This window comes from Rhinatrema bivittatum, chromosome 5, assembly GCF_901001135.1.
Source record: "Rhinatrema bivittatum chromosome 5, aRhiBiv1.1, whole genome shotgun sequence".
NCBI classification, from domain to species: domain Eukaryota; kingdom Metazoa; phylum Chordata; class Amphibia; order Gymnophiona; family Rhinatrematidae; genus Rhinatrema; species Rhinatrema bivittatum.
Window position 1 is genome coordinate 223,322,977 of NC_042619.1, and position 12,748 is coordinate 223,335,724.

Sequence of the window (12,748 nt, forward strand, 5' to 3'; positions counted from 1 at the left end):
AGAGTAAAGTACTTTAGTGTGTAATGGAAAACTTGTCAAAAAAGCAACTTGAACTGTTGATTTCTGTAATCTGAGTTACTGAACTGATTTGTCAACAGAGCCAACTAACTCCAGGCCATCCAGAACCCTGGAAATATTCTGGGGTTTGTTATTTTGCAATGACAAGACTAAGAAATGAGGGTGAACAAAACCCAGGATCCTCATGACTTGGAGTTAGCAGGCAGCTCAGCTTTGTCTATTGGTGATTAAAACAAAACATGGTCATATTACATGGGACAGTAGTAATGCTTCTTTACATTTGTCATATAGAACATGCTGGAATTACTTGAAGAAATGCCAAATGGAGTTTCATCGGATAAAGTAAAGAACTATATCTACCAATTAATCAAGGCCATTCACTGGTGCCATAAAAATGACATTGTTCATAGAGGTAAATGTGTGTAGGTATGGTATTTCAGATGGAAAAAATGTGACTTGTTAGTTCTGAGTGCATGAGGCAGAAAATTGCTGCTGTAGTCATAAAGCACCATAGTGATGCCAAATAATTTCATCAGCTTTGAAAACAAGTTATTTCAGCTGATGGTGTTGCAGTTTTCGTAAAATCAATGGAAAAAAAATTTGATGCAACATAGATCTTCTATGTACCAGAGGATGGTAGAAGAAGAAATTGAAATTCATGTGTAGATGGTCATATAACCAGATTTTAATCCCTCCTGGCCCTTTTATTGTCACTTGGTGTGAAATTAATGGTGCTTTGTGGAAAGGGATTTTCCTGTGCCTTATGGTGGTTTATCTTTGTTTCAAAACTCTGAAACTTGGAGAAGCAACTGGCAGTCTTGTGCCTTTCATCTCCAGCCCTGCTCCTCAGGAGTAAAGAGGATTTCACACACATGGAATGAGATCATAAATAGAATTTCTTTTTTGTGCACCCACAGCTCCTGTCCAGGCACTTTAAATAAATAGAGCTGCCATTCAACGAGTTGAACTTCTGTTTCTTTTTCATATGGGACCCTTTTTTGGTATCCATTCTCTCCAGGATGGAGATGGAGAACGTAACCTGCATGTATATATGTGTTTTCTAAAATCAGACTTATCCACCAAGCCTCTCTTTGACTCATCTTGTCTAACCTGAATGTTTATGCTTTGGGAAGTTCATTCTTGCCAAAATCACCTCCTGTGATTTTAATTTAATTTCTGATTTATATTCTGCCTTTCATGACTGGTTAGATACTTCAGAGTAGATTCCATTTTAGTACCATATGCATGTCCCTGTCCCTAGAGGGCTTACAATTGAAGCGATCCCACATTTAGTCGCTGGCTAGCTAGCAAAGGTAGCAGATATGTTTGTCCAGCTAACTTTGCAGGGATATTCAGCAGTTCTTTGGCAACCCTAAAGTCATCTGGCTATGTTAGCCAGATAATGCTGAAAATCAGCCCTTCGCCCAAGCTAGCCAGTTAACATTTTATCCAGATAAATAGTTATCCGTCTGTCTTGGGGCTGGTCATTGAGGCGGGATTTTCAAATCATACCATTTGTCCAGTAAGTCCAAACTTAACCAAACAAATGGCACTGAATATGGACCACTATTTTGAGCTACTTCTGGGATTTTTTATAATCTCAATGCCAAGATGATATAGGAAATGAAATTCTGATTAATAGAGAAGCAGACCTATAGACTCCAGAAAGCTTTGAGATGGAAGTTTAATATCCCTGCTAACAGGTAAAATTCCTTTACCTGTTGGTAGGTAAAGGAATTTTTCACTCTTAATGTAAAGAAAAATCTTTAAAGGTCCGTTTTCAAAGCTTTTTGAAGATTGTCCACCCTCTTTGCAGATGTGTTCTGGGGCCACAACGTTAACTCAGGGGGAGGCAACAATGCCATGTAGTTGTTTTACATGGAAAAAGCACCAGCAGAAAAAGTGAGTGCCCATCTCTGCAGAGAATTTTTTTCCTGCAGCATGCTTTTGCCTTGACTGATAATTGGTACGTGAATAAAAAGTACCTAAAGTCTTAGCGCCAAAGCATTCAGTTTGAATGTAGCCCCCCTTCATCGGCAGCTAGGTAGTGTAATATACAACTACTATATCCAACAATGAGTTTGAATCCTGGACAGTCATAAGGCAACAGTTTACTACATGGTTACTAAATGAAATCCAGAAGAGGTTATAGTATTGATACATGTAACGGAAGGGTCCCCAAGAGAACATTAATAAGCTAGAAATAGAAAGCAGTACATTTAAAAAAAAAACAAAATTGCTGCACTTCAGTTTCTGTTCTGTAGTATTGTCATACATTACAATTACATTTTATTAGGTAGCATTGGTATATTGAAGAATTGTAAAAGTTGTTTTAAAATTTTTTTTTATAATATTTGCTTTCAGATATCAAACCAGAAAATCTCTTAATCAGCTGCAATGACATTTTGAAACTGTGCGACTTTGGTAAGTTGAATATATCCTGAGCCACAGTGGACTAGTGATTTATTAAGCACTGGTTATAATGATCCTTTGATTGTAGTGATCATTTTATCTCTTGTAGAACTCATTTCTGTTCTCTTGTTGCTGATGCTATAATCATGTGGTTTTAGTGATCTTTAAAACAAGGTCACACTGTATATTGCATTGTCCCTCCCCTGTAATCAGGCCCCTTTTGTCTTTATAAGTGTCTGGCAGAGGATTCTAGCCTGCTAGCAATTTGTTTGTAAACCATTAACAAGACAAGTGGTTCAGTTTCACTGCTTTACAGAGTGGTGTCAGCACTCTGGAAAGTTGTCCATTCCCGTTCAGTCATTTGTTTTTTAACCCCCCCCCCCCCCCCCCCCCACACACACACACACACACACTTCTCATCAGAGTCCCTGAGTTGCTGGTCTTGTTCCATTTGACTCTTTTTACAATAACAGTGATAGATCATTTATAATATATCTTTTGTTTGTTACAGTGCCAAAAACTGCTTTCATCCTTGTGCTCATTTTTTTCCTTTGTAAATGGTGTTCTCCCTCCTTATACCTCTTTTCCAAAGTGACTCTTCATATCACTGACCACAACATACACCTAGTCCATCAGTAGAATGTTGGTGTTTGGTTGTCTACTGTTATAGTTTTGATGCTTTCTTTCTGATTGTTCTTTCTTGGTCGGTGTACTTTCTTTGTAGTAAGATGTTTTTTCTGTGTTGTTCACCAGCACTATTTTTGTCTCTCTTATCCCCCTGGCTACCTCATTTTTTTTCCACAGTTCCAGCTTAAACATCCATTACTATATCTTTTGCATTGTCTTTTGGTGTTTTTGAGTGAACATTTTTCATCCTATCCTCTTGTCTTGATTATCTTGTCTTGATATGCCTTTATTGTTAGCGTTATTCTCTGCGTTTACCATATTTTTTTTTAATGACTTTTTTCTTAACTCCCCTGTTGCCCCTGCCCCTGTTTTATGTAATCACTTTTCTCTGTTTCGATGTAAACCGGCATGATGTGTCCACGAATGTCGGTAGATAAAAATCTTAAATAAATAAATCTCAGTTCTTAGCTTTATTAGAGCCGTCTGAAAATGAAGAACTCTAATACATTTATTTTCTTGGGAAAAATATGCATTCTGAAATAAAACATGAGATTGTTCTCCAAAGGTATAGAATGGAAGCAGCCCTGGATTCTTACTGTATCTTCAGTCTTTCACTTTGACTTTTTGTTTCTTTGCTCAGTCATTGACCCTGGGCTTCCATATCATTTTTTCTTTCATTCTCTCGATTTCTGTCCTAGCCGATGCCTTCACTTAGCAATCATATTTGAAGACCATGTGAGAATAATAGAAATAATGCCTCCTTTTTCTTTCTAAAAATTATTTATTTGTGTGTTCTGCTTTTTTACATATCTTAAATCTGTTTTTATAGGCTTTGCTAGAAATCTTTCGGAAGGCAACAATGCTAACTACACAGAATATGTTGCCACTAGGTGGTACCGTTCACCAGAACTGTTGCTCGGGTGAGTATCTTTTCAGGATGGTATGAATGCTACCAGTGCTCCCTGATCAGATTCTTTTAGTGGCTGTGTTTTTGCGAATTAACCATTCTATGTAACTATTTATTGAGAATAATTTTTATAGGGTTTCACTCATTATTCAGCTTTACTACATTTACATTTATTAAAACGTATTAATCACTTTACACAAAAGGCCTAAGTGATGTACATAAAAAATTCAAATTTTCAAAATGTCACAAAATATAAGATGTACTAATTCTAATCATGTACCTGCATTCAGTTAAAGCAATAGCTAGTAAATTCATAACCACCAAAGGATACTGCTTCTAGAGAAAGGCTTGCCTGAAGAGGAATGTTTTCAACAAACCTCTGAATGTCTTTAAACACTAGTGAAGCCATACATCTATTGGAAAAGAGTTCCATAGAATTGGAGTGCCACGGAAAAGGCACATTCTCTAGTTGCTGAAAGGAGGGCATGTCTGACTGAGGGAATGTCAAGCATGCCCCTCTGAACAGAATGTAGTAGTTGTGATGGTTAATGTAATTTCAGAAGAGCATTTGACTTATGGGCAAGATCCCAAATTGATTAGTTTAAATACTGTCATGCCTATTTTGTATATGACTCAGTGGTGCAGAGGAAGCCAATGTAAGCCCATCAGTGTTGGAATGATATGTTCATTGCGGTTTTTTCCAGTAATAAGTCAAGCAGTAGCATTAAGTAATAACTGGTGCGGCTGTAGTGTAGTATCAGGACAACAAATATAAAGAGCATTGCAATAGTAAGTAGAAAGATTAAAGCCTGAACTACTATATGAAAGTCAGTGTGATGTAAAAGATGTTTTAAACCAGAAATTACTCTTAGTTTGAAAAAGAGGATTGATGTATGGTCGAAATGAGAGATTGGAATCTAGCCATACAATTAGACTTTTAATACCTTCATTGATTGGAAGGGATGTTTTATCAATCACAATAGAAAGTTGCTGAATCACAGAACGAGGTCGCCAGACATGTTAAGAGCTATTTTTTTTTAATTTATAATGAAGCCATTGCCTGATGGTTGAAAAGCAAATCTGAAGATGGTCAATGATATCTTGCCATGTTGCATATAGACGAATGAAAAATTGTATGTCATCATCAAAAATTTTATAACCATTGCAGAGACTTGGTAAGACTTTGCTGATGGGGGGCCAGATAAATATTAAACAAAACTGATGATAGGGTGGATCCCTGAGGAACATTACTGACCTAATTTGTTAATATGCTAGTAATCAAATTATTTATTTAACAAATTTATAGCCTTCCAATCCATAATTCTTAGCGGGTAACAGTATTTCATCCATAATCAAAGTAAAACATAAATATAATAACACTGATAAATAAAATTAAAATAAAAACATAAAAAGCATTGAAAAAATAGACATACAGGACAGCAGAGAAATAAAATCAACACAAAAAACATACCTGTACAAGAGAGATGGAGAACAACAATAGGTGGCCTTCAACACATCCTGTTACAGGTTCATACCACCTCCCTTGAATCAAAGGAAGAAAGGTGTTTTTCTGCTAAGTAAATGTAAAAAATGAACATCGCTCCATACAACCCTGACAACCAGTTTGTAATAAAGTGAATAAATACAAATTTTTACCACTAGAAAAGCCCAGCTAATAAGGAAAAAGCTATTGTGCATAATCAACAAATGCTTTTGGAAAAAGATACATTTTCAAAAGTTTCCGAAACTAAAGAAACCTCATCTCGGATTTTAGCAAGACAGGAAGATCATGCCAAAGTAAGCTACCCAACACTCCAACAGCTTCTTTCAGGACTCATTTTACTGAACCTGCTTAAAAGAGAGAACATCAAGAAGGGACTGTGAAGAGGATTGAAGAGAAAGCACCAATCATTACAGCTTTAAAACAGAATTGAAGCATTGTGGGTCCAAACAGATCAAAGTCTTAAATTGAATTCTACAAATCACAGGAAGCCAGTGAAAACTAGCTGGGGCAGGAGACCCAGGTACCAACCAAACAGATGAGTTCTGAACCAGCTGTAATGCAAAAATTGAAGATTGAGGAAAACCCAGAAATAAGGTATTGCAATAAGCCAGCGAAGACAAAATTAATGTCTGAATCACAGGGCAAAATTCACAACCTGAAAGGAATTATTTCAAAGATCATAATAAATGTAACTTGAAAAAAGATTTTTGAACTACTGATTTGATATGGGAATATAAAGAAAGAGAGAAGTCAAGAATAAAGCCAAGATAGAAGGCACTATTCTGCCATGCTACAGGATGGACGCTTAAACTCTGAGCTCCTTCCCCACCTTCACAACTGAACCCTAAAGCTTTTTTAGATTTGTTTTTTTGGGTGCCTTCAGTGTTTATTGAACTACCCTGTCTTCCGATGGCTAGTAGAAAGCAAACAACCGACCTGAAACAGTTTTCTTTTAGCAAGGTCATGGTGGAATTGCCTAGCAAAGATGGCGACCAGGCCATTAGAGGAGCAGGCAAAGTAAGTAACAAGGATGTCGAGCACCCAACATATCACCTCATCCTGCCTTGGACCAGTTGCAAGAATTTTCTGATTTTCCTTCAAAATCCAAACTTCGAGAATGGTTTTTAGAGCTTCGGGCTGATATGCGCCAGCACAAGGCTGACTTGCTGGCCTCCATTTTGGTAGTTTGGGAGGATTTGATGGCACTGGGGCATAGAGTGGATGACCTCAACTCCCGCACAGGAAATCAAGGAGCGGCACTAAATGTTCTGAGCTCGCTAAATAAGGCCTTGACTGCTGAGATTGCTACACTCGCTGAGAAAGTGGAAGATCTAGAGAATCGTTCAAGAAGATCTAATATCAGAATAAGAGGAGTCCCTGAGACAAGAATTTACTAATTGTGCTACTACCATCTCCGTGATTTGCACCTTCTTGCTATCCCATAAAGAAGGCAGTGCAGGGGGATCACCAAGCCTGGAGTCCTGCATCAAAATTGAACGAGCCCGTAGGTCCCTTGGGCCTTGACAAGATAATAAACCAAGAGACATTGTCTTAAATCATCACAGTTTCGCCCATAAGGAGGACTTCATAGGAGTTGCCAGGAAAAAGCTTGTGTGGCAGTGGAATGGTATAGATATTTCTATTTACAACGATTTGGCGCTGAGTACCTTCCGGAAGTGCTATGAGATGCAAGATGTCACCAGCGCTCTCTGCCTTGAGGACATTTGATACCATTGGACATTTCCATTTGCTCTACTTTTTCAATGCAAAGGGACCTCGTACCACGTCAAATCATTTCCTGAAGCGGCTACTGCCTTTAAGCAAGCGGGTCTGGAGGTCAGCTTTTCCATCCCGCCTACAGCTTCGGTTGTGACAACCACCGACCCAACACAAAGATGGCGCCGAGCTGGTCAAGCTGGACAATGCCTGCGATGCCAACTTTATGAGTCTCGGGACACTCTTATCTGACCAGGGTTGAGACTGGTTACCGTGTCTTTCTGGACTTATATAATCTTTTTCTCTCTCTTGGCAGTACTGAAGGGTGACAGCTATTGTTTTTTCTTAAGCTGCCCCATTTGCTGGTGCGATTTAATCATATTTGGTGGTATGCTAGTATATAAGCACCATGTATCTGGACTTGGGTGATGGTTCTCCCTTGTTTTCTATTTTCATGTCTATTTCAGATGAGGGAGGGCTGTGCTGGGAGTTCATTTTCTGTTCACGGAGTTGCCCTCTATGGACAGGGATCTGCAGGTTAGGTGGAGTGGATTGGTTTGTGGGGTGTTGTGAGTATTAGAGTTCTCCTCATTAATTATTTTCTTTTTTATTTCACCCTTTACAATGTGGGTCATTGGCATTTATTTTCTCTTGGGTGTGCCTTTTAATTTCACACCTATATATCTCTCGTCCCTTTGGGGCAGATTTTCAAAGGCTACGCACGTAACCCGAGAAAATCTGCCCCTGCGCATGCCGAGCCTATTTTGCATAGGCTTGGTGGCGCGCACAAACCCCGGGACGCGTGAATGTCCCGGGGCTTGCAAAAAGGGGCGTTCCGGGAGTGGGGCTCTGGGCAGGGTGCTGGCCCAGGGGTGTGCCGGGGGCGGGACTGAGGCCTCTGGCACATCCGCCATGCCAAGGGATGGTGTATTGGCAGCCGGCCGGCAGGCGTAACTTTCGAGATAAAGGTCAGGAAGGTGTTTTAGTGAGGGCTGGGAGGTGGGTTAGATAGGAGAAGGGAGGGGAAGGTGGGGGGGGGTGGAGGGAATGGGGAAAGCCATCAGGGCTCCCCTAGGGCTCAGCGCGTGCAAGGTGCACAAGTGTGCCCCCCCTTGCACGCGCCAGGTAGCACGCACAAATGTACCCCACGCGCATAATATTAAAAATCTGCCCCAAAGGGCCAGATTTTAAAAACAGCATGAGGGCGTAGATTTGTTCGCGCAACCCGGCATGAACAAATCTACACCCGATTTTATAACATGCGTGCAGAGCTGCGTGCATGTTATAAAATCCGGGGTCGGCGCACACAAGGGGGTGCACGCTTGTGCACCTTGCGTGCCCAAGCCCTAGGGGAGGCCCGATGGCTTTCCTTAGAGAATCCGGTGGGAGCGGGGGGTGAAGTGGGGGTGGTCCTGCGATAGCCGGCAGCGATCGCACCTCCGTGGTGCGATCGCTGCCGGCTTTTTTGACATGAAACTGGCGGCGATAAGGAATATTACCTTTCGCCGCCAGCGATATGTCCGCAGCGTCGGCCCCTGGTGCTGCCGTGACTCCTCCTCTTCCGGGGCCGACTCCGCCCCGAGCTAGCATTAGAGAATGACCCCCTTAGTCTCTCACAAGTTTTCTATTGCATTCTTTCAGGAGATGCATCTCTGTAAAAGGCTTGAGCATTTATTATCCCTTAAAGAGTATCCCTATACATTTTTAGCTGCCAGTGGGAAGAATGCTAGATATGCGGGAAATGGTATACTTATTTCTTCTCAACTTGTCCATGAGTAGTTATTTCAGATTTTGGACCCGGGAGGTCCGTTCGTGTTCATAAAAATATGGATCGGGTCTGATATTTTTTCTTTTATCTCTCTATATGCTCCTAACCAAGACCAAAGGTCTTTTTTGACTCGGGTTAGAGATTTGCTAGACTCCCATGGGGAAGGTTTTATAATTCTGAGGGGAGATTTTAACCTTTCACTGCACCCTCATATTGATAACTCCCAAGTTTATTCTAATGCTAATAATAATTTTTTGGAAGGACCCAGGAAGTTTCTCTCAACACTTATGGAAGACTGGAGCCTTGTAGACGTATGGAGGCAGTATTTCCCAACATCACAAATGTATACCTTTTACTCTCCACCGCATGATACTTATTCCCGCATAGAATTCTTTTTAAATGACAAAACCCTGTTACCTAGGATTTGCGCATTGGGCATGTGTTTCATCACTTGGTCGGACCTCGCTCCTGTGTGGTTGGATTTCCATCTTCAGGGGAGGGATGCCGGTCTGCGCTTTTGGCGCTTGAATGAATCTTTGCTTAGAGCTGATAATTTTGTACAATCCTTAGGATGCCAGTTACAGAAGTATTTTCAGCTAAATTCCCAGTCTTCTGATTCACAAGGAGTAATATGGGAATATTCGAAAGCTATGGCTAGAGGTCTCCTCATTTCCAAGGCTGTCTCTTGTAAGCAGGAGCATCTAAGATGTACTCTGGTAGCTAAGATTGAGCAGCTCTCTAGCCAGCATGTGCATACCCAATCTTATAAAATCTATTATAAATTACTGGTAGCCAGGAATGAGCTTCAACGGCTGGATGACAACCAGCTATTGCATGCCCTTGACTTGACTAAGCAAGTCTATTTTGAAGATCTGTACTAGTGCCACTGAGATCTGAAATTGTTTTTCTGATTTTTATTCTATGCTGTACAGTGTCGGGCGGATTTTAAAAGCCCTGCTCGCGTAAATCCGCCCGGATTTACGCGAGCAGGGCCTTGCGTGCCGGCGCGCGCAGAACCCCGGGACGCGCGTAGGTCCCGGGGTTTTTGGAAGGGGGCGTGTCGGGGGCGTGTCAGGGCGGGGCCGAACGACGCGGCGTTTGGGGGGCGGGATGCGGCGTTTGGGGGGCAGGCCCGGGGGCATGGTTTCGGGCCGGGGCGTTCCGGGGCATGGCCGCGCCCTCCGGAACCGCCCCCGGGTCGGGTCTCGTCACACGTGGATTTACGTCTCCCTCCGGTAGGCGTAAATCCATGGATAAAGGTAGGGGGGGGTTTAGATAGGGCCGGGGGGGGTGGGTTAGGTAGGGGAAGGGAGGGGATGGTGAGGGGAGGGCGAAAGAGAGTTCCCTCCGAGGCCGCTCCGATTTCGGAGCGGCCTCGGAGGGAACGGAGGCAGGCTGCGCGGTTCGGCGCGCGCCGGCTGCCCAAAATCGGCAGCCTTGCATGCGCCGATCCAGGATTTTAGAAGATATGCGCGGCTACACGCGTATCTTCTAAAATCCAGCGTACTTTTGTTTGCGCCTGGTGCGCCAACAAAAGTACGCGAACGCGCTTTTTTTTTAAATCTACCCCTAAGGATGTTTCCATTTCGGATTCCAGTTTTGTGAGTTATTTGCAGACTATGACATTGCCTTCTCTGTCTCCTACACAGCAGCAGTACTTGGACAGTCCCATTACAATTAATGAAGTCCGTCAGGTGATTAAATTGCTTAAGTCTAGCAAATACCCCGGGCTGGATGGCTTCTCTAGTGCTTACTATCGAAAGTTCTCTTTTATTTTAGCTGAACCCTTAACTGCCTTATTTAACTTTGTTCGAGAGGGTGGATCTTTTCATGAGCAGTCCAATGTCGCAGGGATTTCTATCATTGCTAAGCCAGGTAGAGATCTCTCCCTGTGTGGGTCTTGCAGGCCCATTTCTTTAATTAATCTGGATCTGAAGATTCTAGCTAGAGTTTTGGCCTTACGATTAAACAGGTTTTTGCCCTCGCTCATCCATTCTGATCAAGTGGGCTTCATACCACAAAGCATGGCTGCAGATAACGTACGCAAAATCATTGATCTCATGTGGTGGGTGGACAGGAAGCATATTCCCTTTGTTTTACTGTCCGTAGATGCCGAGAAGGTTTTTCATCTTGTTTATTGGTCATTTTTATTTCGCACTTTACAGAAGATGCAGTTCAGCCCATTTTTTCTTCAATGGATACAGAAACTTTGTGTTTCCTAGGGCCAAAGAGAAGGTGAACAGGGGCTATGGGCAGGCCTTCCCTATTGGCAGAGGGACTAGGCAAGGCTGCCCTCTCTCCCCACTTTTATTTGCATTATTTTTAGAGCCTTTTGCATCACAGATTAGGTCTTTACCTTCAGTTAAGGGGGTACAGTTGGGAGAGTCTCATTTTAAATTATCCTTATTTGCGGATGACATTATGTTTACTCTAACCGACCTGAGCTATTCTTTAGCAGATGTCAAATCTGAATTAATACTTTTCAGTAAGGTTTCCAGCTTTAAATTAAACTTTGAGAAGTCTGAACTTCTTAATATTAACCTTCTGGGCACTGAGGTTTCCTTAATTAAGGAGCATTTCCCATTCCGCTGGGCCAAGTCATCCCTTTAATATCTGGGAGTTTTCCTTGGTCCTCGTACCTCCGATTTATTTTCCCTCAACTGTATCCCCTTATTGTGCTCTATTGACAGAGACTTAGATAAATGGGGCAAAGACTCTTTCTCATGGCTTGGCCGCATTGCTATTACAAAAATGAGTGTTCTCCCTAGATTTTTATATCTATTTTCTACCCTTCCGGTTTTCATCTCCTCAGCACTTTTTTGGGTGTGGCAGAGGAAAATGTTCATGTTTATTTGCCCTCCTAGGGTTGCACGCTGGGTCCTTTTTCAACCAAAAATCTAACGGGGTCTTGGTGTCCCTAATCTCCTTTGGTACTTTTCAGCCTCCCAACTTCGTGCACTCGTTGATTTTGGATGCCGCAATTCAGTGAAGCAATGGGTGGTGATCGAACAGGCAATCATTGGGGAGATGCCTTTTGGTGCATTGCCTTGGCAGCCACAGCTGTCATGGCGCTCTGTGTTGCTTTCCATGGTCAACCCGTGCTGTGCTAAAGGTTTAGTCGTTATGGAGAGCAAAGCTGGTGGGTGATTACTCTTAATCATTTCTTTTCCATATTTTGACTTTCCCGGAGGGATTTCAGACTACACTGTTCCAGGTATGGCAGGCAGCTGGGATCACTGTTATTGGACAACTTTTTTTTTTTAATTCTTTATTTATGGATTGTAATTTACAAAATAAATCCATTCAATTTACAATTCAATATTAACATTGAATTCTTTAGAAGGAAAGACAGGGTTTATGTACTTAATAATATAACAAGACCTTACATAACATTTGTTTCCTTATTTCCTATTACCAAACACATGTTTAGGGAGCCGATAAACAAGTCTAAAAAAAAGAAAAAACAAGAGAAAAAGGGAAAAAAAATTCCCTAGTACATAGATCAGAAGAATTACAGATTAATTTTTATTACTTCCAACTGGATTAGGTTGAAGTTTCCGCCCCCTCCCTCTGGGATCTACATTCTTCCAAAAACTTTTCTAAATCAACTGGATCATAATATATATATTTTATACCATCTACTCGCATTATGCATTTGCATGGGAATCTTATAATTACTTGGATTCCAAATGTTCTCGCTAAATTGGCTAGCATAATAAACTTCTTCCTTCTAATTTGAGTTTCTTTTGCTACATCTAGGTACACCCATATCTTTTGGCCCAAATATAAGGAGGAT

At 41.6% G+C, this 12,748-nt stretch overlaps 1 protein-coding gene across 4 annotated transcripts in view; it reads left to right on the forward strand.

Moving 5' to 3' along the window:
• Positions 1–12,748, forward strand: part of CDKL5 (cyclin dependent kinase like 5) — a 418,621-nt gene that overhangs the window by 336,438 nt on the left and 69,435 nt on the right. For all 4 annotated transcript variants that reach the window (XM_029603337.1, XM_029603339.1, XM_029603338.1 and 1 more), the window contains 3 exons: positions 310–430; positions 2,383–2,442; positions 3,887–3,977. In XM_029603337.1, the coding sequence (XP_029459197.1) occupies positions 310–430; positions 2,383–2,442; positions 3,887–3,977 (272 nt within the window). The remainder of the gene's footprint in view (positions 1–309; positions 431–2,382; positions 2,443–3,886; positions 3,978–12,748) is intronic.